The sequence below is a fragment of the Bombus vancouverensis genome, chromosome 18 (genome assembly GCF_051014615.1).
Source record: "Bombus vancouverensis nearcticus chromosome 18, iyBomVanc1_principal, whole genome shotgun sequence".
Lineage (NCBI taxonomy): Eukaryota > Metazoa > Arthropoda > Insecta > Hymenoptera > Apidae > Bombus > Bombus vancouverensis.
Genome location: NC_134928.1, coordinates 4,980,595 through 5,007,399, shown reverse-complemented (window position 1 = coordinate 5,007,399; position 26,805 = coordinate 4,980,595). Strand labels below are relative to the sequence as shown.

Genomic DNA, 26,805 nt, shown 5'->3' with positions numbered 1-26,805 from the left:
CTTACACCAACACCAGTCAAAAATTGCTGGTACTTGTCAAAGTGTAAAAGGGTCCTGCGATCTGTTTATCGAATCCCAATTAACCAGTTTCCTCGTTTTCTACAACTTCCCATACGTTTTTCAAATTTTTACCGCGTATCGTTCGATATGACGATATCAGATGTTAGAAAAATTCCGGATCGATCGCTAGATCGTTAGATGCTAACGCTAGAAATACCACACCAGTCGAAACGACTGGTTCTACAATTTTATAAATTTGTCAAGCCTTGTTTAGGAATCGTGGTCCCAGATGGATCAATAATACCAAAAATCTACTACAAACATGGAATTCCTTCTGTAAGAAAGTAATAAATCAATAAATATAAAATTATTCTATTATTACGTATTTTTTAAAGATCAGTCATTTTCACTGGTTTTGGTAGAAATAGCTTCGTGTTAACTATCGGTAGTTTTGGTGTTAACAGATAAAAATCACGTGAAAATACCATTGTATGCTGTTTACGATACCAAATGTCCATCGAGCGAAGCTCATGGTGGCTCCGCTATAATCATTTTTATGATAGCACTAAACATGTTTATCTACAATCTACCACAGCAACCACCGTAACCTCTCAAGGTTAAATTAATTTATCCGCAGTGTACTTTTTCCTAAACATACAGACTACCTGAAGAACATTACTCCAATTTTTCCAAATCCTTAGAAAATAAATTTCTCGCTGATGGTGACTCTAATGCCAAGTATATCCTATGGGACTCCAAGATAAACTCGCCTAGAGATACGACCCTAGGTCATTTAGTGTCCTACCCATAGATGAAGTCACGTACTTGCCATCTGCGTACGACAGATCTTCACTACCAGATTTTTCAGTTATTAAAGTAATAAATTATACTCCTTTCAAAATCGAATCGAACTTGAATCTCAGCTTTGACCATTCGCCAATCTCGCTTACCTACTTATACAAACCTGTGCTCATTGCAAAAACGCTTCCCCTCTGCAATAAAATTACAAACTGGCCATTCTTCAAGAAGTTCCTAGAAGAAAACATTAATTGCAATATTCCGGTAAAAAATGCTGAGCATATTGAATTAGCCATAAGCAAATTTACCAGCCTGATCCAAGAGGCTAGATGACTCGCTACTAAACACTTCAGTGATATTAGACAAGTAAACGCTTAATCTCAGTACATTCTTCAAACAATTAAACGCAAAGTAAAATATATCTGACAGAGACACAAAAGCATCATAAACGAGAAAAATCTTAATGCAATTACCAAGGAAGTTAAACGATTAATACAAAATCACTGTAAAGATCAATTCTAATTTTACATCTCAAGCCTCTCGCTTAAAGAGGACATAAACTATTTGCTCCGAAAAGCTACCAGAAGGCACAGAAGCACAGTTTGTTCCCTTTCAGTTATTCAAAAAGCGAACGGTACGTGGGTGAAGAGTCCCTTAAAAATATCATGCCATTCACTGAATAACTCCACAGTACGTTGCAATGCAATGAATCAAATATCGCTTTAACCCATTTGCATCATGGCCCTACTTCGGAGGACTGGTCCTTATCACTGCGCGTGGACGGTCGTAGGTGCAGTAAATGACATCCGAATTCTTCATGGAGTTTATCGAAAATTTACTGTTCAAAACGATTGGTAGACAATGTTACCTCGCAAAAATCGCATCTTACATTCTTTGTAACAGAGGAAGAAAGTAAAAATTATTTACTTAAAAAAAAAAATTATTTAGATTAAAGTGGAAATAAATAAAAGCGGATTAATCTGCGCTTGGATGCAAATGGGTTAAATAATTTTTGGGCGGCTCTATATACTGCAATAGCATCTGAAAATCCTTAAGTTATTGAAACTTCTATAGCGACACGTGAGCTAGACGACAATTCGAATCATGTTGTTTTGCCTGGGAGTATCAACATCGTTAGGACATACATAATGTAATAATAAATAAACTCCAGGCAAAACAATGTCGCCGCTACGTGCAACCGTAAAACAAAGTCGGATTTAAATTTTCCGACACTCCCCCGACCAGTATAAATAAACGAACGCGATCGTAAGGTGAACAGTTTACCAGTGTCAGTCTCCATCGATCTTATTAGCGATCTATACACAGTCTTTAGCGAATCTGTTAGTACCGATCGTCTTAGCGAACATTTATGAAATATTTTAAAATATATTCGAGTTATCTCGTCATTTAAACCACACGACCAATCATCCTCTACACTTCACAATTAAGCAATACTTTGCTATCGCTTATTAAATCTGTTGAGGTTATTCGGTGTGTAAACAGAGAAAACACGTGGATAAATTGTAAGGTAGAAAATATATTTAAATAGAAGTGTAATAAGTAAAAATACAATTTGAGCTGGTCCAGATCCGCACGCTAGCTGTGTTACCTAATAACTGAAAACCCCGAAGCCAACGTCGCCTGTCTACTGTTTATGGCCTGACTTCGTCGCAGTCTTTTGTCTACGCGCTGTCGATGGCTTCAGTGCTTGAGAAAACTAAAAAAGACCAGATGTAGAGTTTTCTTAGAAGTGGTAACCACTTCAACAAAATCATACCTGGACAATAGAATATTCGAACAAGAAGAGCGTCATCCATACTTGGGTGACGGGGTCCCCACGGAAGTATACCCGTCACATAAATATGGGTGACACGACGACCAACGTGTTAATTAACTCGAACAAGAAGAGCGTCATCCATATTTGGGTGACGGGGTCCCCACGGAAGTATACCCGTCACATAGATATGGGTGACACGACGACCAACGTGTTAATTAACTCGAACAAGAAGAGCGTCATCCATATTTGGGTGACGGGGTCCCCACGGAAGTATACCCGTCACATAGATATGGGTGACACGACGACCAACGTGTTAATTAACTCGAACAAGAAGAGCGTCATCCATATTTGGGTGACGGGGCTTCCACGGAAGTATACCCGTCACATAGATATGGGTGACACGACGACCAACGTGTTAATTAACTCGAACAAGAAGAGCGTCATCCATATTTGGGTGACGGGGCTTCCACGGAAGTATACCCGTCACATAGATATGGGTGACACAACGACCAACGTGTTAATTAACTCGAACAAGAAGAGCGTCATCCATATTTGGGTGACGGGGCTTCCACGGAAGTATACCCGTCACATAGATATGGGTGACGTGGCGTCCAACGTGTTAATTCTGTAGACGTCGAAAAAAAAAACACCCTACGTCAACGATAAGTTCAACAGTCATCAATGAAATGTACTTGTGTATAAACGTAACCTTGCCATTTAAAGGGAAGATAAGCGTCTTCGTGATACATATTCTCAGCCTGTTATGGCAATTTGCTTGAATTTATCAATGTCCTGTTTGGACAAACTCTAAAGAAATTATGTGCTTCTATCGCACGAATTTGATGAGATAAGAAGTTTATCTTGGTTTGTTTATTCGCTCGTAATATTAGTTTTTGTGTAGCTGATAAAGGTTAATTGTAGTGTAATTTGATGAATATCGGAGGAACTCTACGATAATATGTTACAAGAATTGTTGTTTTTGGTGAGACGCGAAGAATTTTAATTTATTATATCAAATTAAAATTCCGGAGATTGCATATTTAGGAAATTGTATACATTTTTTACATAGGACCATTTACGAGTATTAAATGGAAAAATTATAGTGAATTTTCTTAAAGAATTGTGATATTTTAACTCTTTATAGTAAAGTAGTACATATTGCGTTCAAAGAATTAAATAAATCAATTGTTTAACGGATACAAGTTATTAGGATTTGGATAAGTAAAATCTCCAATTTATTCATGAGATTAAATTAAAGAGAAAAATAACTTATAATGAGTTAGGATTGATATGCTACACGAAACCTTGAATTTGTAAATGTTGTAAATGTTGTAAATGTCATAAGTGTTAAATGTTAAAAGTAGTTACTTTTTGTTGAAAAGTTATTATCTTCTTAAGATGCTCTTGGCTAATATATTAGAGTTATTCCAATAATTAACAACCGTTACAAAGATAAAAGTTTTGTTTTTAATCTGTGTTCGATAGAATCAGGATAAGAATAAGACAAAAATTGAAGAAAAAGGTTTACAGGTAGAGTATTATTGATTAATTGAATTCGAATTGTACAGCTAATATCGGATAATCGAAAGTTCGATTAAGAAATAGCATAGCATCCTGAAGAACGTGAACTTTCTTAGCATATTTCCTTCGTATCTTCTATTTGTTGGAGATTAATCACTATGGTGAAATATTTTTATTTGAAAATACCAGCAAATACGGAACCACTATAAATATATTACAGTTCTTAAATAATTAAAGCTTGCCAATTTTTTGAACGAATATTATTTTATATAATTCCTAAAGCAATATATTTTTAAAAATAATTCTCAATATTTTAAACAATTTTTCTGATGTAAATTGCAGATATTTGTGCAAATATATATTTTTATAGAATGCAAGTAGAAACCTAGATATTTGTAATGTCATTATAGAATATGATTATAAGATTATAAGAATATGTTCCTTATTTTGAATTTTTCGTTCCTTTTTTTGGATTTATATTTAAAAACACATGCAAGAATATATTGCATATCTTGTACCTATGTGATACATTTGTCTCATTAAATCGTCAACTGTGGATCACACGAAAATTTAAAATTTTCAATTGTTGATTAAACGTTAAGTATAGTAGCTTATAATATAAATTAATATAGTCATGCATGGTGGAGCAACAACCTTGATCACCTTAAATATCTCAGTTCTTTTTAGAAGTATAGAAAAACTTTGCTTATAAAAGTTGTACGGTACAAAGATGGCCATAATATAACAATAATAATTTTTTGTAGGTGAAAGATTTTCAGAGATTTCAAGGATCCTCCATATTTTTTAATTTAAATTTCGCTTCCTTACTTTTTTATTCCTACCTGTTACGACTGTTCGCGGAGAGACGCGATCGCGAGATAGCACGTCAACGAGAGTTGTAAATTCTCGCTACGATCATGTTAATCGACGCCGCGAAATAGTCGTTCCCCTGTTTGGTTTAGGATAACAGAGGTGGTTTAATGAATATAGTACTGTATTAACACTAATAAATTAACGTTTATTTCAACAACTTATTAACTAGAAAGATATAAATGGAACAACAAAAGAAATGTAACTACGTAATGCGCGATATAAGATATGTATTGACTGTTTGGCTTCTCGAAACGTTCTGCCCGCCCTTCGATTTGTTGGTTTTTTCTGGAAGGCGACCCCCACTACGTTCGGATCACGCCACATTCGTTTACGCCAGATAAAATAACGGCCACGAATCGACGTTTCTGGAGGTCGCTCTGCTTAATGAACCATGCGCTTGCCACTACAATGTTTGTTTGCCGGGCAGCCGCGACGATCCGTCCGCGACATTATAGTGCCGCGACCGACAGTTAAGAATATGATCTATGGCAAGCCGCATGGCGTAACACTACCCATTCCACGTTACATACTTTTTTTTATATCTTATAGAGTAAAAAATGTTTAGACGATTTCTACGAACCCTAGAAAAATAACAAATCTTACATCATAATAAACGTTCGAAATGATGCCTATTTGCATCGATTCAACATTGAAATCGTAAGATTGCCGAAACCACTTCTTGTCATTTCTGGTTTGTTTATGGTACGTGTTGCGATAAATATTTGTCTTATATCTAGTGGTGTTAGCTTCTCCACATACTATGTAGTATTTCTTAATATTCTCCACAAAAAGAAATCCAGTGGTGTTATATCGGAAGAACGAGCTGGCTACAAAATTGGATCGCTATGTCCTATTCATCGATTCGATAATAGGGAGCACTCTTACGTTTCTGTTATGTTTTGCCTCGTGATACAAATATCCACGTGTAACTATGTGCAATGACCAATGCAGGCAGAGTATTACAAGATGCGAGTCAAAAACTCATTGCACCGTACGACTCGATACTTCGATGCAAACGAACTAGAGACAAAAAGATACGGCAAACAATGAAAAAAGAACGGAGGTCACCTTGCAAGAAAATTATTACTGCCGTGTCGTACGTCTTTTGTCAACAAAGTTTCCCCATATTTCTAGAAGGTGATCAAAGTTATTACACCCACCTTGTATAGTAAGAAACAGTAGGCGATGATATATGCACTATGTAGCAAAAGGCAACGTACAAAAAGCTTTCTTATTATTTGAAAAGACAGACAAGTATTATATCTTTCAGGCAGATGTTATCAGTAATGTGCAAACTTGATGACATAACATGGCTGTAACATATTATAATTGCAAAAGTATTGTTAAATATCTATTATTAAATACTGTATTGTAGATAATATTTCATATATCAAAGTTATGTTTGTATACTGGAAACATTGGTAATATGTTTTATATATTTTCAGTGTATTTTATATATTTGTACGTTTTACGTGCATAAATATTCGAATTCTATTTGAGTTAATAAGATTATATAAATATGTATATAATATAATATATTATAATAATACATATAATGATATTTTCAATACATAATAATAGAAATAATAGCAACAGTAATACATACAATAAATATTGATAGAAGTATAATAATAGTTCAGTTTAAAAAATATTTCTGAAATTGAATACAGCTACGAAATTGGAATATTTCTACTTCAGCATCGAAATAATCACGTCCCGTGATATTATAGATTCGATGGTAGAAGACTACCGTTTTACCCAAAACAACTACTTTTTCAATTAACGTTCGTTGAAACTTTGCTAACCTTCGAAAAAAGGAACGAAAGGTACTAGGCGGTGTCACGAATTGCTCGCTGATATATTGACAAGATCCGGTAGTGAAGAAAGTTTACAACATGCTGAAGTTTCGAGCGCCGGGACAACGAAAGTGCAGCTACACGGTGAGAATCTTAAACGCCAAAGTAGAGTTTAATGAGTAAATTTTGATGAAGTCGGCTTTCTTTTTCCGCATGCCTTTCGAACAGTTTAGAGACAGGTATATTTTGACGAACGTAGAATTTTTGATAGGATAGAAATTTGCAACAACTCAGGAAAATAAGTCCGCAATCTGAATATTTACCATAAAAACTTATAAAAATTATCTACGATATTAATGAGCTTCGATATTCAGTGGAATCTTGTGAAACTATCCTGAACGCTTTCAGAACGAGATATCTCGTATAGGAATATCAAGATCCACCCTTCTATTCTGTATATTACCTTTTTTTTACTAAATATCTGCAGCAAATATCTTATAACTTTTAAGTAGACTTTCAGGTTGATTTCAAACTTTACTATTATATAAAATTACTACTATATATAAAAAGATAAGCCAGGTCTGCTATCTTTAATTTCTCAATGACGCGTGTAAAGTTTTTCGTCTGTAACGTAATATCAAAACATTATGAGCTCAGAATATGCGGTTCATTGAAAATAAGTCACAATGTCGTAGATGTCTGTATACAACAAAGAAAAACTGTTCCATACTAAGGTCGAAATGATAACACACTCTGTTAATATGTTTAGAAATTGTTTAGTAGTTTATGATCAATTAACGAGTCAAGATTACAGTACAATATTATATAAATTTAAAAAAATTAAACGAGTTGAAGAAAAAGCAAATTCTTGAACTAAAACAGCAACGGTTATCAGTAGCAAAAATATCGAAAGTAATAAGAAGAAGTAGAGTACTACGCAATTTCTTAAAAAATGTTTTATATAACATATACGATATACAGGGTGGTTGGTAACTGGTGGTATAAGCGGAAAGGGGGATAAAAATTTCTTTTTTTAATTTTTTTTAGTTTTTTAAAAAATCTACAGTGAGATCCGTTATAACGAGACGCGATAAAATGCATCCGTACCGAGCGAAAATTCAAAGTCCATGTTACGCCGGGCGACTCCCTGCCTGGCCCAGGTCACACACCGCGGGCCAAACGGACACCAGATGTCCGCTCTTCCGTACGGCGTACCCTCAATAGCCTTAAGCACCCGTCATAAACCCGGGTCACTTGCCTGCTAAGGTCCTTCAAACCAAACAAACGTCTGTTTCCGAAGAATTTCTAAAGACTATTGTCTACCACGGCGGGACAAGGGAAAGTTAGTTTTTCTCACGTACGCTGCAACTTTCCTCCCACTAACCACTTTCTCTCGAGGGCGGTTAAGACCCTTCGTTTAACCAATTAACAACAAAGCCTATTTCCCTCACTCTCTTAACTAACATCGGCACCAACAAATCCGATGGTCCCGTGCGCTAGACACGCCCATCCTTAGCTCTCCTCCGACACAGCATCGTCACTCGACTTCACTTCTTCTACATCGTTGGAAAAGTCAACTACTAAGTCTACCGCTAATGCCCATCGGGCAGTCTAAGCATAACGCGAGAGTCGGTCTCGGTATTGTCGAGCATACATTTCCTCTCCTAAATATCTTATAGTGCTACTAATACATTGTATAGTCCACTAATACATTGAATCCAATTACAAGGGCCCTGCTCTAACGTACATATCTATCTTATCTTCGTGCGATAAGTGATTATCTATCTATCTGAGCTCATCAGTGTAATCTAAGTGTTGGAAATATATAATTTATAATTCTGTGAATCACAGTGTTATACAAACTCAATCACCCCTATTATCTCAACGGAAATCAGGGGATCGATCAATTCGTGGTGTCGATTGTTATAATCGTAACGGGGATTTACGACCCCCGTTGACGTCTCTCCTCGCGATTACGTCTCCCCGCGATTGGTCGAAAAAACAGTCGATTTTCTCGAAAACAAAGCCTCAAACGAAAAATTTTTATTCTATATTTTCGACTTCTTTTTTCACGTAGAATCACCCCCTTTCCGCTTGTACCACCAGTTACCAACCACCCTGTATATGTAATACATTTGTTATGTTAAGTTTCAAATACATTTTTGCAAACCACTGTACATGTTACAAGTTTTTTTTACTACGAACATACATATTGTAGGGATCATAAAATTATTTGAGCAGTCAATGCACCATATTATTAAGTTAAAGTGAGACTATAATTTAGCATTAAATTATACGTTTAACACGATTATTCGCATTGTATCGAATATTTTTGTCACTTTGATGAAATATACATACGTTTGCAATAAATATTTTCTAACTATTATACGTTCAATAAAATTTCGGAAAATTTTATGTATCTGATTAAAAATCTATCTATCTATCTAAAAAGTTTTTCTATCTCTCTCTAAAAGTTTTCGATCGTAAATATTCAAATATTTTCGGGAGTCATTGTCAGTATTTGACGTTTGTTTAGGCTGTGAAGGTTTATACCGTAAATCGATATCATAAGTAATATGTATTTTATTATTACTGATATTAGTAATAAGTTTTACTAGATTTCCGACTTAAGTTACTCATTTATGGTCAATGAAAGAATTTTGTTACTTAAAGCTGTCACTTTATGATTATGTTCAGATAGATACAGCGTTCAAAACATCGTATTTTTCAATCTTTTGAGTTTAGGTTTTCTATATATTTTCAATATTGTTAAACAGAGTACCGAGTATTTTATTTTTAGATAATGTTATTGATGTAATGGATAATATTATCATTATTGACTTTTTAACATTAAAACTGAAAATTTCTTAAATTAATATTAAATTAATCTTAAAACAAAACCATAATACCATAAAATGTATAACTATGTATATGTTAACAGAACAGCATAAATATTATAAATTTAATTTTAAATATTAGCACAATGAACGATTGATTAATTTGTTGGTCGACCGTGACATGTTAACTCGCTAATGGAAAATATTTGAAGTCTGCACTTCTACGCTATGAGATAATATACTTATTACTAATCTTCTATGTATTAGGTTGTTCCAAAAGTTTGTTTCGTTTTATAAGGGAATAATAGCTGCACAATTTTTGTTTTACAAAATGGATCATAAGTAATTCAATAAAATAATATAAAACAAAAAAATGTTGTGCATCCATTATTTCCTTATAAAACGAAAGAAACTTTTGGAGCAACCTAATACATCATGAAAGCGTTTGTCAATTGAACCGTTTATTATGAGGATATGATGAGGCAACTCCATTTTCTTCGATAATGATATTTAAAATTTTGCGTGTTATATAATTAAAAAATATAAACAGAAGTTTGGTTCTATTTTATAGACTTTTAAAACATCTAAATTTATTGTACAATGATTTTTGTACAAATACAGAGAAAGAGTGTGTTTTTATGAACAATGAATGGAGTTGCTGCTGAATTAATGTATTATGAATACATAAATACAATACAGTACAATAATAATAAAGGTAATGAAAATCTTAAATAATTTTCTTTTGAGATATTTTTCTCATTATTATTTTGCATCATAAACCTCAAGCTAGTGTCGCTTAAAATGTCATTCTCGTCTGATGATGTATTTGTTTCTATAATTCTTTTTTCTTTTCACTTTAGTTAACATCTATTTTCCTTGTATGTTTCGATTCTAATAAGACGTTTCATTTATTTATATGAATAGGCTGTGTTTCTAAAATATAAAATAATATCAACCTTAGAACTAATTCGAAATATAGAATTATCAGTTACATTAATAACCTATATCACTGTCTTATGTTAACACGAAGTTATCCATTGATAAACAATTTCACTTTCGCTAGTTAAACCAATTAATTTTTCATAATAAAAGTAGAGTTTTACTTTCAAAAAACGATATCTTCGATATTTATGCATGACACCCATAACCTCTAAAACAAATGAATAACTACTTCTACGTCATTCAAAATGGAAGAACTTCACTAGTCAATTGAGAGAATATAGCACATGAAGTTATCTGACTTTCATAATAAATAATTTCGCATTTTCAACTACCAGCTAAACTTGTACTGATCAATTTTATATACAGTTTGGATGCCAATTTGATAGGTAACACGTACATTTATTATTTATTTTAACAATAGCGTTCATATTGACAAAATCATTTCTACACATGTAAAAATATCACCTTTAATTATGGTTAAATGACATTCCAAAAAGGACCCTCACCAGTTGGGAATGGGATTCATCAATTTCTGTATAATAAATATCTGTAGCGATATCTTGACTATGGGGGGGGGGGGGGTTGACAATTATGACCCTCCCGCCCACACACAATTACACTGTTATATCAGCTAACATCATAAAAAATTTATCTCTGTTTTGTAAAACTTCACGTATACATTACTTTCTGTATTAATTATTGCGAAACATTTTTTCAAAATTTTACAATTTTTATTTTACTTTCCATTTCCGAAACTTTATCACATATAATATTCTGAAATTATGAGTTGACTAAAATTTGAAAATACCTATATCAAAATCTTCTGTCGATAAAAATCTAATTTCGAATCGAAATTTTCGATAGTGCTTTTGAATTTAAATTTCGTTAACATCCAGTATTACGTGATAAATATATAGATATTTTTTAACGATATTATCACTGTTATAATTTTTGTGAAATGTTACAAGAACTTCAATTTGAATTTATTTTTGGCACAAAAGATAGATGAACTTCTCCTTGATCTAATATTGCGAATAGTTGTGAAATACAACATAATGCTATTACAAAATCTAATCGCACAAATTGTTTAACGTGAACAGTGTTTTATAATCTTTTTCCAAGAAAAAGGAAAAGCGTCTGAATTTCATATTACGCTTATTTAAATTAATAAGCAAATTGAAGTACATGAAACGCGGTTCACAAATGTTATTTATCTAATTAAGGTACAAATATGAATTTTCGTTACAGGTTAATCCAGGCAGCAAAGCGGCTCAACAGGGGGTGAGAGAGGGTGATTTGATTAGTAGCATAAATGGAAGAACTACCCGGGATTTAACGAACAGCGAAGCACATGCACTCTTACGAAACGCTGGAGAACACTTGAAACTCGGTTTAAATCAGTAAGTCGTTTTGTGTTATTCTTCCGATATTTGTTAACGAATTACATTTTATAAATATATTAATTGTAAGTCCTGAAATGACAGTGCAGTAGCTCTTATTGTTTCAATGAGGGGATTTATTTAGAAAAACGATCTATAATATCTTTAAATAAACTTTAACAACAAATTCAAATAAAATTTCAACGATTCTTTCATATCCTTCTAGGAACCTAAGAAATGTGCGAACAAAAAAAAAAAATGTGTTAATTCAAAAATGATTCAAAGACCACGGCAGGATTCAAATATCAACTATGTTTTATATTTATATCTCATATTTATATTATTTATTAGTATTTTAATCCATATAGGAATTAAGAACTCGATGTAAGACTCTAATATAATGCAAGAAACTGAGAAGAAGAATGCAACAACCTTCTCGCGATATACTCTGAGCCTAAACTACAATATAACCAAACAATAATAATAAAAGTAATAAAAGTAATTATTTTATATTCATATTTTGCTACGTGCAATATGTAGACTGTTTTGTTTAACTGGAAACGATGAAATCTCGCGAGGCATTAAAATTATCAAAAGGATGTTTTAACAAAAGTTGTTTGGTTCAAAAAAGGATATCATACAGTGCAATTTATTTTTTTATGGGTTAAGTAATGAGGAAGATTTTATGGCCAACTTCATTTTTTAAATGAAACTATATATTTTTTAATGCACTAATCGAACCATCTCGGCACTTCTTATAAAGAAAAGTATTAATCTATTTATGTCGGAAAGATATATTTTAACTATAGTTGTTACGACCGTTCGCGGAGAGACGTGATCGCGAGATAGCACGTCAACGAGAGTTGTAAATTCTCGCTACGATCATGTTAATCGACGCTGCGAAATAGTCGTTCCCCTGTTTCGTTTAGGATAACAGAGGTGGTTCAATGAATATAGCACTGTGTTAACACTAATAAATTAACGTTTATTTCAACAACTTATTAACTAGAAAGATATAAATGGAACAACAAAAGAAATGTAACTACGTAATGCGCGATATAAGATATGTATTGACTGTTTGGCTTCTCGAAACGTTCTGCCCGCCCTTCGATTTGTTGGTTTTTTCTGGAAGGCGACCCCCACTACGTTCGGATCACGCCACATTCGTTTACGCCAGATAAAATAACGGCCACGAATCGACGTTTCTGGAGGTCGCTCTGCTTAATGAACCATGCGCTTGCCACTACAATGTTTGTTTGCCGGGCAGCCGCGACGATCCGTCCGCGACATTATAGTGCCGCGACCGACAGTTAAGAATATGATCTATGGCAAGCCGCATGGCGTAACAATAGTTTAACAGATATATTAACTTTAATTTGTCAAATTTAACATACAAAAGACAAGAAAAGACGTAAAGACTTCTGTATTTGCTTTCCTTGTCCTTCGTAAGTTTTACAAAGAAAAATTAAGCTATCCACTAAACTAATAACTTTTCGATATAAATAAATTAATAATTTTTTATAGAGAATCTCGAACTGCATCGATCAAAGTATTGAAAAATATATGATTCTATTAAAGAAACAAAGTTGACCTTCAGATATTACACGTCTTTATTTATTTACACGTTTACCTATAGAAATAGCTAATCGTATCAGAATATGCTTCCTTTGTAATCATTCAACTTTTATCTGAAGCCTTTTTCAATGTAATTACTAGTATCAAAAATATTTCAACTTCAACTCTTACGTAACTCATCCTGTCTATACGTATATGTATACATATATGTGCTACGTATCTATGTGCTACGAGCGAAATCCGCATGGTGTGCAGAGTCTGCTTTGCCCGGGCAATGTTAGCATTCCACACCGCTGAGCTGCCTGGTAATCCAGTCGAATTAGACTTTAAATCGGGGAAAATTGTACAGAGTAACTTTTTTGCGCAAAGTGGTTCGATATTTTGAAGTGATTTACTCAAATTAAACCGTCTAAAACCTCTAAAAAATGGAATAACCCTTTTAATTTTTATCGCAGCGAATTGGTATAAAGACCAATTAATAACTGCTATACTTTTACGAATTTACAAAAGCAGTTTCTTTTTTCAAGAAGTCACCGTAACTCTAAATAGTATTAAAAGCTGAAAATTTCATAAAGTGTAGGGGAAGAATTGGATTAACTGTTCTTAAATTCTCGAACTAATCGATTGTGCGCTTTAATAAAAGTTATAAAGTTCTGGTATATGTGGTGGCACCTGAAATTGAATTTGCACTTTGAAATTGCTGGAACTTACATTATCTCAGCAACCATATTAGCAAGTACTATAATCAACTCTTTTAAAAATTATATCTAAGCCCAAACTGTTTGATTTTTTGATTTTTGATTTTTTATCTCTTATTTACTATTAATAAATGATTTTTCAGTGTCATATATGTACCTAGTTAACAAATGGACGTCATATAAGACATGTCTTATTATTTAAATTTCTAAAGTAGATACTGACACAAAGGATTCTATTTATTACAAGGAATGGATTATACATTTTAAAAAGCTCGAATAATTTTTTCGAACTCGCAGTGTTTACGGATATTTTTATGGTGTCTGCATATTGCTCGGAAATCGAACACGATAAATCACAAAATTTTTTCTCGCATCTATGACTTCTGTTACAACAAACATGGACAAAGTCTATTTACATAAATAGCTCTTTGTTATGTCACGACTTGTTAATTCTGTACTTTATTGGCCTCGTGAGCATTTGTTCAATAAACGTACCTGACCAAATGACCGACCGACATTTTTCAATACGTTTAATTGCCAAATAACTTAAATCATTAAACTTATTAAATTCAAAAGAATCCGTTACTTTTTCGAATTCAAGCGTGTCTTGTAAATACACATGGGTCAATTTCGCATAGAAATTATATGCGCTTACGTGAAAATATGGCTACATGTGTTGCATATATTCGAACTGTAACGAGCAATTTCCCGTTTTTACTTGTATCAACTGTTTTGCCGGTCTGTACCATTATAGAATATCGCTCACAGTTGAGCCGTGGATTCATTACTTTTAAGTGAAACTGCTATTTCTAAATGAAACTGTTGAGAATTTTGCATCTTAATTGCCGAAATAATGGCATAGGAACACTAAATTTACACTTAGAATTTATATTACGATAGTTATATATTTATTTGATAAGCGATTTCAAAGATATTCATCGATAAAGAGTCGCCTTTTTTCAAATTATTTGAGAACAAAAAATAAGACACCAAATTGTCCGATAGTGGAAGGGAGTTCTTTAATCTTTTTTTTTTTTTTGTTTTTTAATGCACATAATAATGAACTGGGAGTAGCACATTATACCACTTTTCATATGGCATTCGTATTATGATCCGCATTATTGATTAAAAATTGCAGTTAAAATTATTGATTAAGAATCGTTTAAATTATATTTGTCGGGTATTCATTAGCGTTAGGGGCGTATAATGAATCTTCGCGTGAATTTGCCATCGTTGTTATGTACTATAGATGATATTTACTGATACAAATGTGATTATTACAGAGTGTAACAAGTAATAACAGCGATTGGATGATCGAGATGTCGATGACAATGAATTCACGATTCTGGTGTGACTCAACGTACTTGTCCACAGTACAAGTAGAACTTATCTGACTGAATCTCAGTCCAAGTGGAACTGCACTTATGTACTCTGCTCTGTACCTCTCTGTACCCCTCGGGTCAATCTTTGTTTTTAAGGAGAGCTATATAATTACTCCATGCCTCTGTTAGGTACACGTCCCTCCCGTGACCGTGGCTACGTTCAGCGACCAGTTGTGTCACTTCCAGCCCAAGCCTATTGTCATAATTCTCGGGCACACATAATCGGATTAAATCATAAACAACTACTTCTGGGCTTTATTATTCAAGTACCGCTATAATGAAAGGTCTAGACTAAAGTATTGGGGGTGTTTCCAAAAATTCCAAAACAGAGGCCCCGATATCTTTTCATCTCCGACATATATATGTCGGATCACGATTCGAATTTTGGGCGCGCGACGACTCTTCATGTGGACTAGCCATCGTTTCACAAAGCCGAGATTTTATTTACACGTATATACAGGTCTATCACTAAGCTTAAGAAATAATAAGTACAACTAATAATAAGTCTAGCAAACACTAAGCCTAATGAATAATACGATCTACGAATAATTAAATTAAATAATACTATTAGCAATGTTTGAGTTCAAACGAATCCACGGTCACCGGGATAACTCCTTACTAAGCGAAACTAACTTAGACGCAAATGCGATCCTCGAAAATGCTCGATGTATCACTCTCCAAGGCAATCGCAAGAATGCCAGCCTCGTGGAGATTTTTCTCCCTGTACGATTGCATTTTGTTTTCTATACCCGTTTGGAAGCATCGAGAAGGTTCCAAACGCCGTTGCTAGGCACACTCGTTGGAAGCATCGAGAAAGTTCCAAACGCCGTTGCTAGGCAGTTTCTGCCTGGAGTTTTGATTACTAATACAATGTATGTCCCATTGCATCGGCACCTCCGAGGCAACATCACACGTGGCTCGGCCCGCTCTCGAGGCCGCATGCCGCCACAACCACATTTCTCGGAAAACACATACAACCACTCCAGACCTCCGTTAGATAAAACATCCATCCCGTGACCGTGGCTACGTTCAGCGACCGATTGTCACCTCGAACCCAATCTCGCTTATTACAAATCTTAAGCAATTACAACTATAATAAAATCTAGGCTAAGGTACTAGAGGATGTTCCCAAAATTTCCAAGGAAAGGCTTCGGCTTTCCTTTCATCTCTGACATATAAATATATTAAAACTGCATTGTCATATTTAAATCGAGATAAAAGCTTTAGAATAATGTAAATCGCATAAAAATTATATATCTTCTTTTGCAGGGAAAATATTGGCTCTCCAAAACGACGAATTTATAGAAGCAGTTTACAAGAAAATACTACTAGTGAAATTCTCAGCAGTAAGTGTCTCTAATTTTTCATATAATGATCATTACAATTACAATATTGAACTAACATATACAGGGTGGTTGGTAACTGGCGGTACAAGCGGAAAGGGGGTGATTCTACGCGAAAAAAAAGTCGAAAATATAGAATAAAATTTTTTTTTTAATTTTTCCATCGAGACAACGATTTACAGTGAGATCCGTTATAACGAGACGCGATAAAGTGCACGCGTACCGAGCGAAAATTCAAAGTCGATTTTCTCGAAAACAAAGCCTCGAACGAAAAATTTTTATTCTATATTTTCGACTTCTTTTTTCGCGTAGAATCGCCCCCTTTCCGCTTGTACCACCAGTTACCAACCACCCTGTACATCACTGTCCTCGATATTAAAATAAATTTTACAATTAAATTGAATGTGTGCATAAGAAATACACTTATATGTATATTTAAGTATTGATAAATATAAATGGGTAAATTTAAGTGTACTATCTTAAATGCAAAGTATTTTCTTTATAAATAACAAATTTAACATACATAATATGTTGGATTTATTTCGTTACAGAAACAACGACAACGAAAACTACGACTACATCGAATACTCAGATTATAACGACTGATACAAAGAAGAACGAAACAAGTAAGTATTTTTCATATTGTTATGCCATTTTTTATACACAATTACAAGCTTTTCACTTTTACATTGAGAATATTCGGCCTTTTGAATAATAAACGCGCAAATATAAAAATACGTATTACACATAGTGCCTATTGAAAATTTCATCTACACTTTTATATTTTTACACCTGTCTTCAAATGTTTATATTCAGATAACTGGAAACTTTTTACAATCGTATCTAAAATTCAAAATTTTCATAAATAATGAAAATTTTTGAGTAGTGTTTTGGGTGTGGGTAAGATCCGGTCGATTCAGTTCCGCACTTGACTTATTAACAAATGAAAGTTTTAACAATAAATTAATGCGCGGCGCGACATGGCGCGATGGTACAGCCGCTTGAGTCTCAAGCAGCGCGATCGCGCTATTTAAATTTTGTGTCGAAAAGTCCCAGTACATTTGAAAGCTACGAGCGACTGACGGTATTTGGTACAATATTTCATTGTTATCTTCTCAATGATTTTTATTGAACAAAACTTGAAATATTTATAAACTAATAGTACGCATTTCATAAAGTAACAAATATGACGAGCGCTATTGCGCCGCTTGCTTCTCCTCGCAAACGATTAAAACAAGCGCTATCGCGCTGTTCGCCATTTTTCCACCCTGTTTTTTCAATGTGTTACGGCTAACACGTTGAATGCCACGCCAGTTCTACAAGGTTTAGCCGTGGCGCGGCGATGAATTTTTTATTATGCGATACATGTAATGTTGAAATATTATCTACAAGAGATATGTTACGGTGTATAATCTCGCTGAGGTCACCGGTGACCCCCATGGCGCTGCAGTGCAATTTCGCTCGATTCACTTAATTTTTGCATCAAATATCTCATATTATTTGTTCGCGCTGCTAAATAATTGTTCTATGTTGTTACGTCCCGGGACCTACCATAAACCATAATCCATCCTTCGGTCATACTTATTCTGTCAAGACCTCTAATTGCCATCAAACCATTAGGGCCATTAATTGCCATTAGGGTTATTGTTCATTAAAGTAAAACACAGAAAAAGCAGGGTTTTCCCATGTTCGACAGCCACAAGTGGGGGACGCACGTAATAGAACTATATTTCAAGTATAAATAAAACTATTTTTACATGTTTTATACTGCATTAATTTCGTCACACCATTGTAGTAACGATGGTAATAATGACAAATTTATAACTATCGACATTTGTTCAAATTATGTATTTCTACTAATCTTGGTGTGCCTCACAGCGCCACGGTCAAGTTGAGTGCCGGTCACCGGTGGCCCCCATAGCACTCAACGTGTTAACGACTGGTCCCGGGCCGGAAAATTTTCTTATCGCGTTATTGCGTGGGAGAGGTATATAAAAATTTTGTTTCCGCCATCATACGCAACGGACGTACTGCGAAAAGAACGCGAATATTTGTATTGAAAATAATAGAGGAATCGTTACGGAAATGGGGAGTTCGATACATTCAATATTCACATGGCCTCAGCCGAGCCTTGCAATTCGAAAGCGTCAAAAGTTGGGGCTAATTAGAAACTGTGGATAGAATTTAAAATAATTGAGACAGGAAAGAAGAATTAAAGATCTAAACAACTAAATGGAAGACATAAAATATAACGCAAAAGACAACGATGTCAACATGTCTAGCAAGAATGAAGAAGGCGATCAGGATGTAACAACAGATACAGAAACATCGAGAAAAAGAATTCTAGTCAAACGATTTCTACCTTTATCTGCAACCACGAAAAATTTACGCTCACTCCAAACAGAAATAATATCAACGTATGAGACGTTGGGAAAAACATCAACTATAAAACGGTTAATAAACGATAAGTTCACAACTGCAGATAGATTTGAAGTATTACAGAATATCTCAGGACAGGAGAATTTCTTGCAAATGTGCCTCAGGAAAGAATATTCAAACAGTTGCTAACAAAAACAAACTCCTCCCACCTGTCTTCATAGACGATCATGTATCATCGTTAACGGATTTATTAACACGAGTGATGAAGGTCTCGTATACATTAAAAACCATTGGAAACCAAATCAAAATTCAGACACTTTATCCTGATACATATCGTACTGCAATATAATCAGTATTTTCAAAAGAAAAGATGCAAGAGCTACTACACGTTCCAACCTTGCAAAAGGGAGCTATAAGGCTGTTTTAAGGCTGTTTCACGGAGAAACGCAATCGCGAGGAAGCGCGTCAACGGGAGTCATAAATTCTCGTTACAATCGACGCCACGAACTGATCGATCCCCTATTTCGATTAGGATAATAGAGGTGATTTAACGAGTAGAATACTTGATTAACAGTTCAAAGATATTATAGAATTCCAACAACTTTGTAGAGAAGCTAGTTACGCTGGTGCGTAAGGTATAAGTAAAGTAGGTGACTGATTGAAGGGTAAAAACCCGGTAAAGAGACGTTGACTGTTCCAAAGACGATGAACCAGCAAAGTTCGGTGACGATGCTGTCGCAAAGGAAAATTCTCGCTCGGTGGTGATCGCTTTACCATTGGTCGCTTGCGGGTGGAACACCCACGTTTCCCTAATTTTTACTCGATGAAGCAATAACCATAAGGAAGCTCTTGATTCGAAGATTTTTTATGCCAATTGACGGCCTTAACGGCAAATCAAGAAGCCTCGTTTTATGACAGTTACTTAGGTTTATCGCGATCCGCTTAATTCTACGTGCACAGCTGGTGGCCGCCTCGAACGTAAAGAGTCACCGGACGTAACAAAGCTAATTATTAAGGATCTCCACAGAGTGCAAGAGTTAGAGCAACAGGGATATGCAATCTTATACATAAGCAATGTAATCAGGAAAAGAACAACTAAACTGTTTCTGTTAAGGTAAAGAAAGGATTCGGAAATACAAATCGTTTAGTTTATTTTACACACAACAGCTATACAATATATCTTACACTCTGAAGACCTCGACAACCTTCTTGCACGCACGCTTGTTCTCAACCGACTCTTCCAGATTCTTCTAACATCTGGCAACAGTCTTTTGTCTCCACTAAGCCTTTTTTTTTTTTTTTTTTTTTTTTTTCGTGGAGGAAACCTTCATAGGCACCCGCGCCCCTCCGGGGAGAGGGCGCTGGGTAGTGCCGGATTCTTACCGGCTAAAACCTCCACGGTGGCCTGTCCTGACGCCTGAGTCGAGATGCACCCGGGATCTCTCCCGAATTACTCCGGTTGCCCCCGGGCGTCTACCTCTCCTTCTTTGTCGAAGGGAGGCGTCCTTCTCTTCTTTGGACCGCTGGGGGGGAACCACGCCCCCCAGCGCCTCGCTCCTGCTGCGTCATCCTGGGACCCCGTCCCCTGACGCCTCTTCCTGGTTCGACGTGGTCCTGGCAGGCGTGGGGCCCACTAACTTCTCCGAAAATTCTCCGCACCGGATCGGCGCACTGGCAGGTGCCGCGGACACCGCCAGCTGCCATCCGTCTATGAGAGAATATCAGATCCGTCGGGATGCTCACAGGACTCTTCCGTGGGGGCCACCAACTTCTCCGAAATTTCCGCACCGGATCGGTGAACTGGCTAGTGTCGCGGGCACCGGCCAGCCGCCACCCGACTATAAGAAATATCAGATCCATCGGTGTTTTCCCAGGGTAGTCCTGTGTCCCGGGGGCTTCTGCCTGCCTCGTGCTCCTTGGATGGTCCCAGAAAAATGGCTTCGGTGCGCCTCCTTCCTTCTTTCGTCAACGCCTCACGGAGCGGTCACCCATCCTAGACCGCTCCGTGACCGCTGCTGCTTAACTTTCGTGAGTCTCCACTAAGCCTGGACGCCCTCTAACGCTTACACACACATTCACATGTACAGTGTAAATGTATCATCTACCCAACAGTTTCCCATATTTACAATAGAACTTGCTTCAGTTCAATCTTTCTTATTACTAAAGTTGCACACGCAATGATGCAAGTGGAACTATCTAGACAACCAATATCTTACGCAGTGTTCCAGATGCCAACACATGGGCACACATACACACACGCGTGCGCGCACGCACAGTTATTATAACCTGAATACAAATGCAGAAAATGTTTTCGTGCATATCCATCCAAAAATTGTTCAAGTACGTACAGATTAAGTAAATCGGTATGCGTCAATTATAGTTGAGCACAGCCAATCAGATATAAAGGTAGCCAGATGAGGGAAAATCTAGTTAGAAAAACAATACCAGAAAGGTCAAGATAACTTGATTTTTCGCGAATAAATAAATAAACAAGATGAAGAAATAATAGGGGAACATTTGCAGACATAACAAATACCAATTCTAAAGATACATCGAGAACACAGAATTTAGCCGAAGAAACTTTTCCGGAACAAAATAACAACTTTAATGACATGCATATCGCGATTCAGAAGCCAACAGATAAGATAGCCTCATTCGTGAAATAAATGATAAATCGATTCAGTACGTTCATGCAGTTATTAACTAAAATCATCTCCCACGATGAATAGATTCAAACTAGTGGCGTAGAATTATGATGAATCACAAACCTAAATGGAAGAACTTCAAATATTCTTAATCATCCATGATATCGACATTTGCCTATTGCAAGAGACGCAGAGGCAGACAGATCATATTTTAAAATACCAAGATTCCAGATATACGTTATACAAACGATGACAGGCAAAATTAGAGACATATCGGCTATCATAATAAAAAAAAAAAAGAAAAGAGATTATACATTTTTATTTATTATTTCTTAGTCCGTGCCTTTCAGCTTTGGACGAACTTTCGGTTTTGCATCTCCTATGTCTGTTTCTCTTCTTATATGTTTACATCCCCTCTTTTCCACTCTATTCTATTGCATTCCCTTAATTATTCTATCTCTAAAAACTAAAACTAGAAACTACAAATTAACAACTAATGACTAAAAACTATTGCAACTTTGGTCCTTAGCCTCCTTGCTGTGCTTCCTTCCTGTCGTTTGCCCTTCTATTCTCTATTATTGCTTTCAGTTCTGTTAAACCTTCTCCAGTCTCGTTTAGCGTTTTTCCTATGTCCCTTGATCCTCCCGTTATTTCACATTGTTCTATTACGTGTCTCAGGTCTTCTTCTTTCCTTTTACATAGCCTGTATTTCTTCCAGTATTTCTTTGCTTTGGTCTCGTTTCCACATCTGAATCTTGTTAACATTTTTCTGCCCTTCCACTTCATCCTCCCTTTTAAGTATTTTGGTAACAAAAGAATTATTAAACCAATAAATGCTAAGAGATCATCAGGTTAGAATTTAATTTCAAGGACCTTGTTGTAACATCTATCAACTAAAGCAATCAGATTTATAACAATACTGTTCAGCTCAATACTGCGGAGGGATACTTCCCTACACCCTGAAGATGTGTTCGAATAATGCTAATTCCCAAACCAGGAGAACCTTTCGCCATACCAATAAATTACAAATTAATCATACTTCACCCAATCGTGTCTAAATTCGTCGGAAGAACAGTACACGCAAATATCAGAAAATCATATCCAATTGGGTTTCAAAAAGCATCACGGAATGATAGCGCAAGTTCGAAAACTAGCGATGAAAGTGCTAAAGGTCTTCCAAGACAAAAATGCTACAACTGAATATTCTTAGATATGGAGAAAGCTTTCAATAAAATACCACATGATAAATTCATCGAAAATCTAAAAGAAAAATTGACAGCAGACATCTCATCAATTTTGATCAACTGCCTGGTTTCTTCGTTAAAATTCTAAAGGAAATTACCGAAATGGGCGAATACATATCCAACGTGTCTCGAGGCAGTACTACGACTCACTTGTTTCAACATCAATTTTAATATACACATCAAATCCATGTAAAAAAATATAGTGTAATATTCTTACCTTCGTTGATGACATCATATTTACCTACTCTAGAACAGATCACAGGTTAAGAAATTATAACAAATGTTGGAAATCATCATCGACCTCACATGGAAACAGCATATACATAGAATCAGACAAAAAGCAAATGGTACACTGGTTAAATTCTGGTGGCTGCTCAAAGGAACATCAGAATTTAACCTTAAATCTCGTACATTATTGTACAAAGCCATGATTAAGCCACTATGGAATTGTATTGTGGACTGCGGCAGCTATCCCACCTAAGTTCAGAGCAGCGAGAAAAATACTAAACGTTCAGTGGTGCGTAAGAAGAGATAATATGAAAAAGGCCCTCGAGCTTAAGTCAGTAGAGGAAGTTGCTATTGTACAAAGCTTTAGAACTATCCAAATCCTACTGTCTCAGACTGTTTTCAGGAATTCCAATAGGTAAGAAGAATTAAGATAAAACATCCTTTGGACAACTATCGTCCTACCGCTCCAGGTCGCTGAACTGAAGAAAACAGAAAGACGAGATAGCATACAACAAGTAAATAAGCTCGCTCAAAACATTGTAACGGTAAAAGTATATTTCAAAAATGTAGAAATTCTCGTATAGTGATTAAATACAGAATAAACGATATAATATAGAAGGAAAAAGAGCACAAATAAGAAACGATAGAGAAACAGTAGAGAAAGAACACGAAGGAGAAACTGGATATTGAAATCCTGAGAAATCCTATCAAATCCTGAGAAAGCAAGCAGAGGACGAATAAGTTTAAGAATGTACGGGGAAGAGAAAGTTTGGCGAAAAGAGGCTTTTCTAGTTTCTGACAAGGACGTGATGGCAGTGACGTAACTGCCACAGTGTCAGTTTAAAGGAATGCAGATTTTTTTTCGCTCATTCGATATTTTATGATTTAAGGGAAGTTTATGCGTGTACCATTTGCTTGCATTGCAACTTCAAACTATGTTATTGTGTAATTAGCTGGCAATTATCGAATTCATTTTTGTTCTGCAAAAGATCATAAAATTAGTTCGATATTAATGGAATTTTTGAAAATAAATTACCATTTATCTAACCCACTTTAGCTATAAAATCATCATGCTGGAAATGTTTTGAGTATATTTACATGGAAAAACGTGTGTGTAAAATAATCTTTAAATTTGTTGCAGCCATTGTTCAACTCGTTCTCAGTTTCTCGTACAATTACCATACATGATTGAACGAATATATAATTAATGTCGATAGGGTTAACAGAAATATGATTTTGAGCTGATTGTTTAGATAGTAGAATATACCTGTCGGTTAATTAAGCATTGCGACACGCGATGTTTAACAAAGCACACGATCTATGGTTATAAATCGTTGAGTATGATATATACTCATTATTACTATGATTATGTATGATGATTATAAAAAACAATTCATATATATGTTTCTTTGTATGTTTATCATGCATGTGTGTATAAAGTATATATACACACAAGATAAACGTACAAGGAAAAAATCATTTACCTATTTCATAAATTAAAGTAACAGGTAGAGTACGTTCCATTTTAATCTCTAAATGAATTTATCTTGAAAATGAATAATTTCAAAAATTTTAAAAAGAACAAATATTGAGAATTGTAATGTTCATAATAAATTTTGTTAATAATGAATACATTCTTGTACTCAAATTGATGAAAATTTTGTAGAGTACTATCAAGATATGTCACTACACCTTTTCTTTATTTTTTCTTTTCTAACAATCGATAAATTCTTTAAACTTATTACTTGAAATAACTTTGCAGCGACTAGTTGCATAAACAAAAGAAGTATTTGCAAACGGCTAGCACGGTTTATGATACGAAAATACTAAAGCTACTTTTGAGCAAGCCAATTAGCTTCCAATAACTCTCCTTAATGTATCGTTTCTTTAATGTACTCGAATTTTTAAATTGCTTGTGTCGCTAGCAACAACATCCTAGGTTTTTGCAAAGCGTCCACAATACAAGACCAGGTGGCCACGATCTGCTGTCACAACTTTGGGGCTCGAGAGAAATCCCGTTACGTTGTCAACTTCCCTCCGGTAACACTACTCTTACCAAATCGTATCTAAAAACAAAAACAAACAAACAAAATCCTGTTAAAAGTACACAGCGCGGGTAGCGTGATTTGGCGCGCGGTCGAAAGCAAATATTGATTAGCTAATTCTTTCCTTAGTGGTAGCTAATTAAAAGTACTCCCAAAGTGCACAAAGTTTTTCACGAGAAAGTACAAACAGAGCAACTTAAATAACGTAGAGCCTTCGACGAGTACAGAACACTGACACTTGGGTGTAAAAATAAAATATTGAGAAACTGAACGCTGTGGTTTAACATAACACGCATCCAACGATCCCTTCAACTTCTTTATACAATAATTAATATTAAATAAATGTTCACTGACAAGAAACAGGTCTTAGATAAAATATTTATTCAAGTTTAAGTTAACATAAAGTTATAATAAAAAATACATAATAGTACATATATACAGGGTGGTTGGTGGTACAAGCGGAAAGGGAGTGATTTTACGCGAAAAAAGAAGTCGAAAATATAGAATAAAAATTTTTCGTTCGAGGCTTTGTTTTCGAGAAAATCGACTTTGAATTTTAGCTCGGTACGCGTGTGGTACGTTATAACGGATCTCACTGTAGATTTTTGTCACGATGGAAAAATTAAAAAAAAATTTAAAAAACAAATTTTTATTCTATATTTTCGACTTCTTTTTTCGCGTAGAATCACCCCTTTTCCGCTTGTACCACCAGTTACCAACCACTCTGTATAATAAAAGAATATTAGCTTTCAACACTTTATGTAAATGAATTGTAAAACACTGAGAGATTGTACTAATTACTTTTATAAGAAACAAGATAAAAATTTACATTTGATAGGATGTTTTGCTATTTTATACTCAATCTTTATCTCCTTATTATTTTATACTCAATCAATTTTTTCATAAATTAACTATTTTCTATCCTTTTTAATACGAAAAGAATAAATTAATTCGATCATTAATGCTTAGCTACAAAAAGATTATCACAACTAGGACCTATTCTTCTCGAAAAGTTCTTTTTTCTTTTTTTTTTATTTGGTAGACTATTTACAATCAATTCTCATTGAGAATTATAAGTAAATTATTTTGGCGTGGTACTGTAACTTGGATTATAATAGTGTAATATCGTAGAATAGATTTGAATTAGAGATCGGTTGAAATTAGAAAGCACCGTGTACGTCGTCTTTCGTGGTTTGTTTACATCCAAGAGCGCCTAGTAACAGCGACGCGAGAAAAGATAAGCAGTGTCAAAACAGAGGTACGGTTTCATATTTCAAGGAATCGAGAGGCCAAAGTATGTGAGCCGAAAAGTGTGTGTGTGTGAGAGGACGAGAGCAAGAGCG

The 26,805-nt window shown here is 35.0% G+C and overlaps 1 protein-coding gene across 1 annotated transcript in view; it reads left to right on the top strand.

Annotated features, from left to right (window-relative positions):
* Positions 1–26,805, top strand: part of CAP (Cbl-associated protein) — a 379,584-nt gene that overhangs the window by 137,494 nt on the left and 215,285 nt on the right. Inside the window, exons 2-4 of the mRNA XM_076626276.1 lie at positions 11,793–11,944; positions 16,848–16,924; positions 17,473–17,547. Coding sequence (XP_076482391.1) covers positions 11,793–11,944; positions 16,848–16,924; positions 17,473–17,547 — 304 coding nt within the window. The remainder of the gene's footprint in view (positions 1–11,792; positions 11,945–16,847; positions 16,925–17,472; positions 17,548–26,805) is intronic.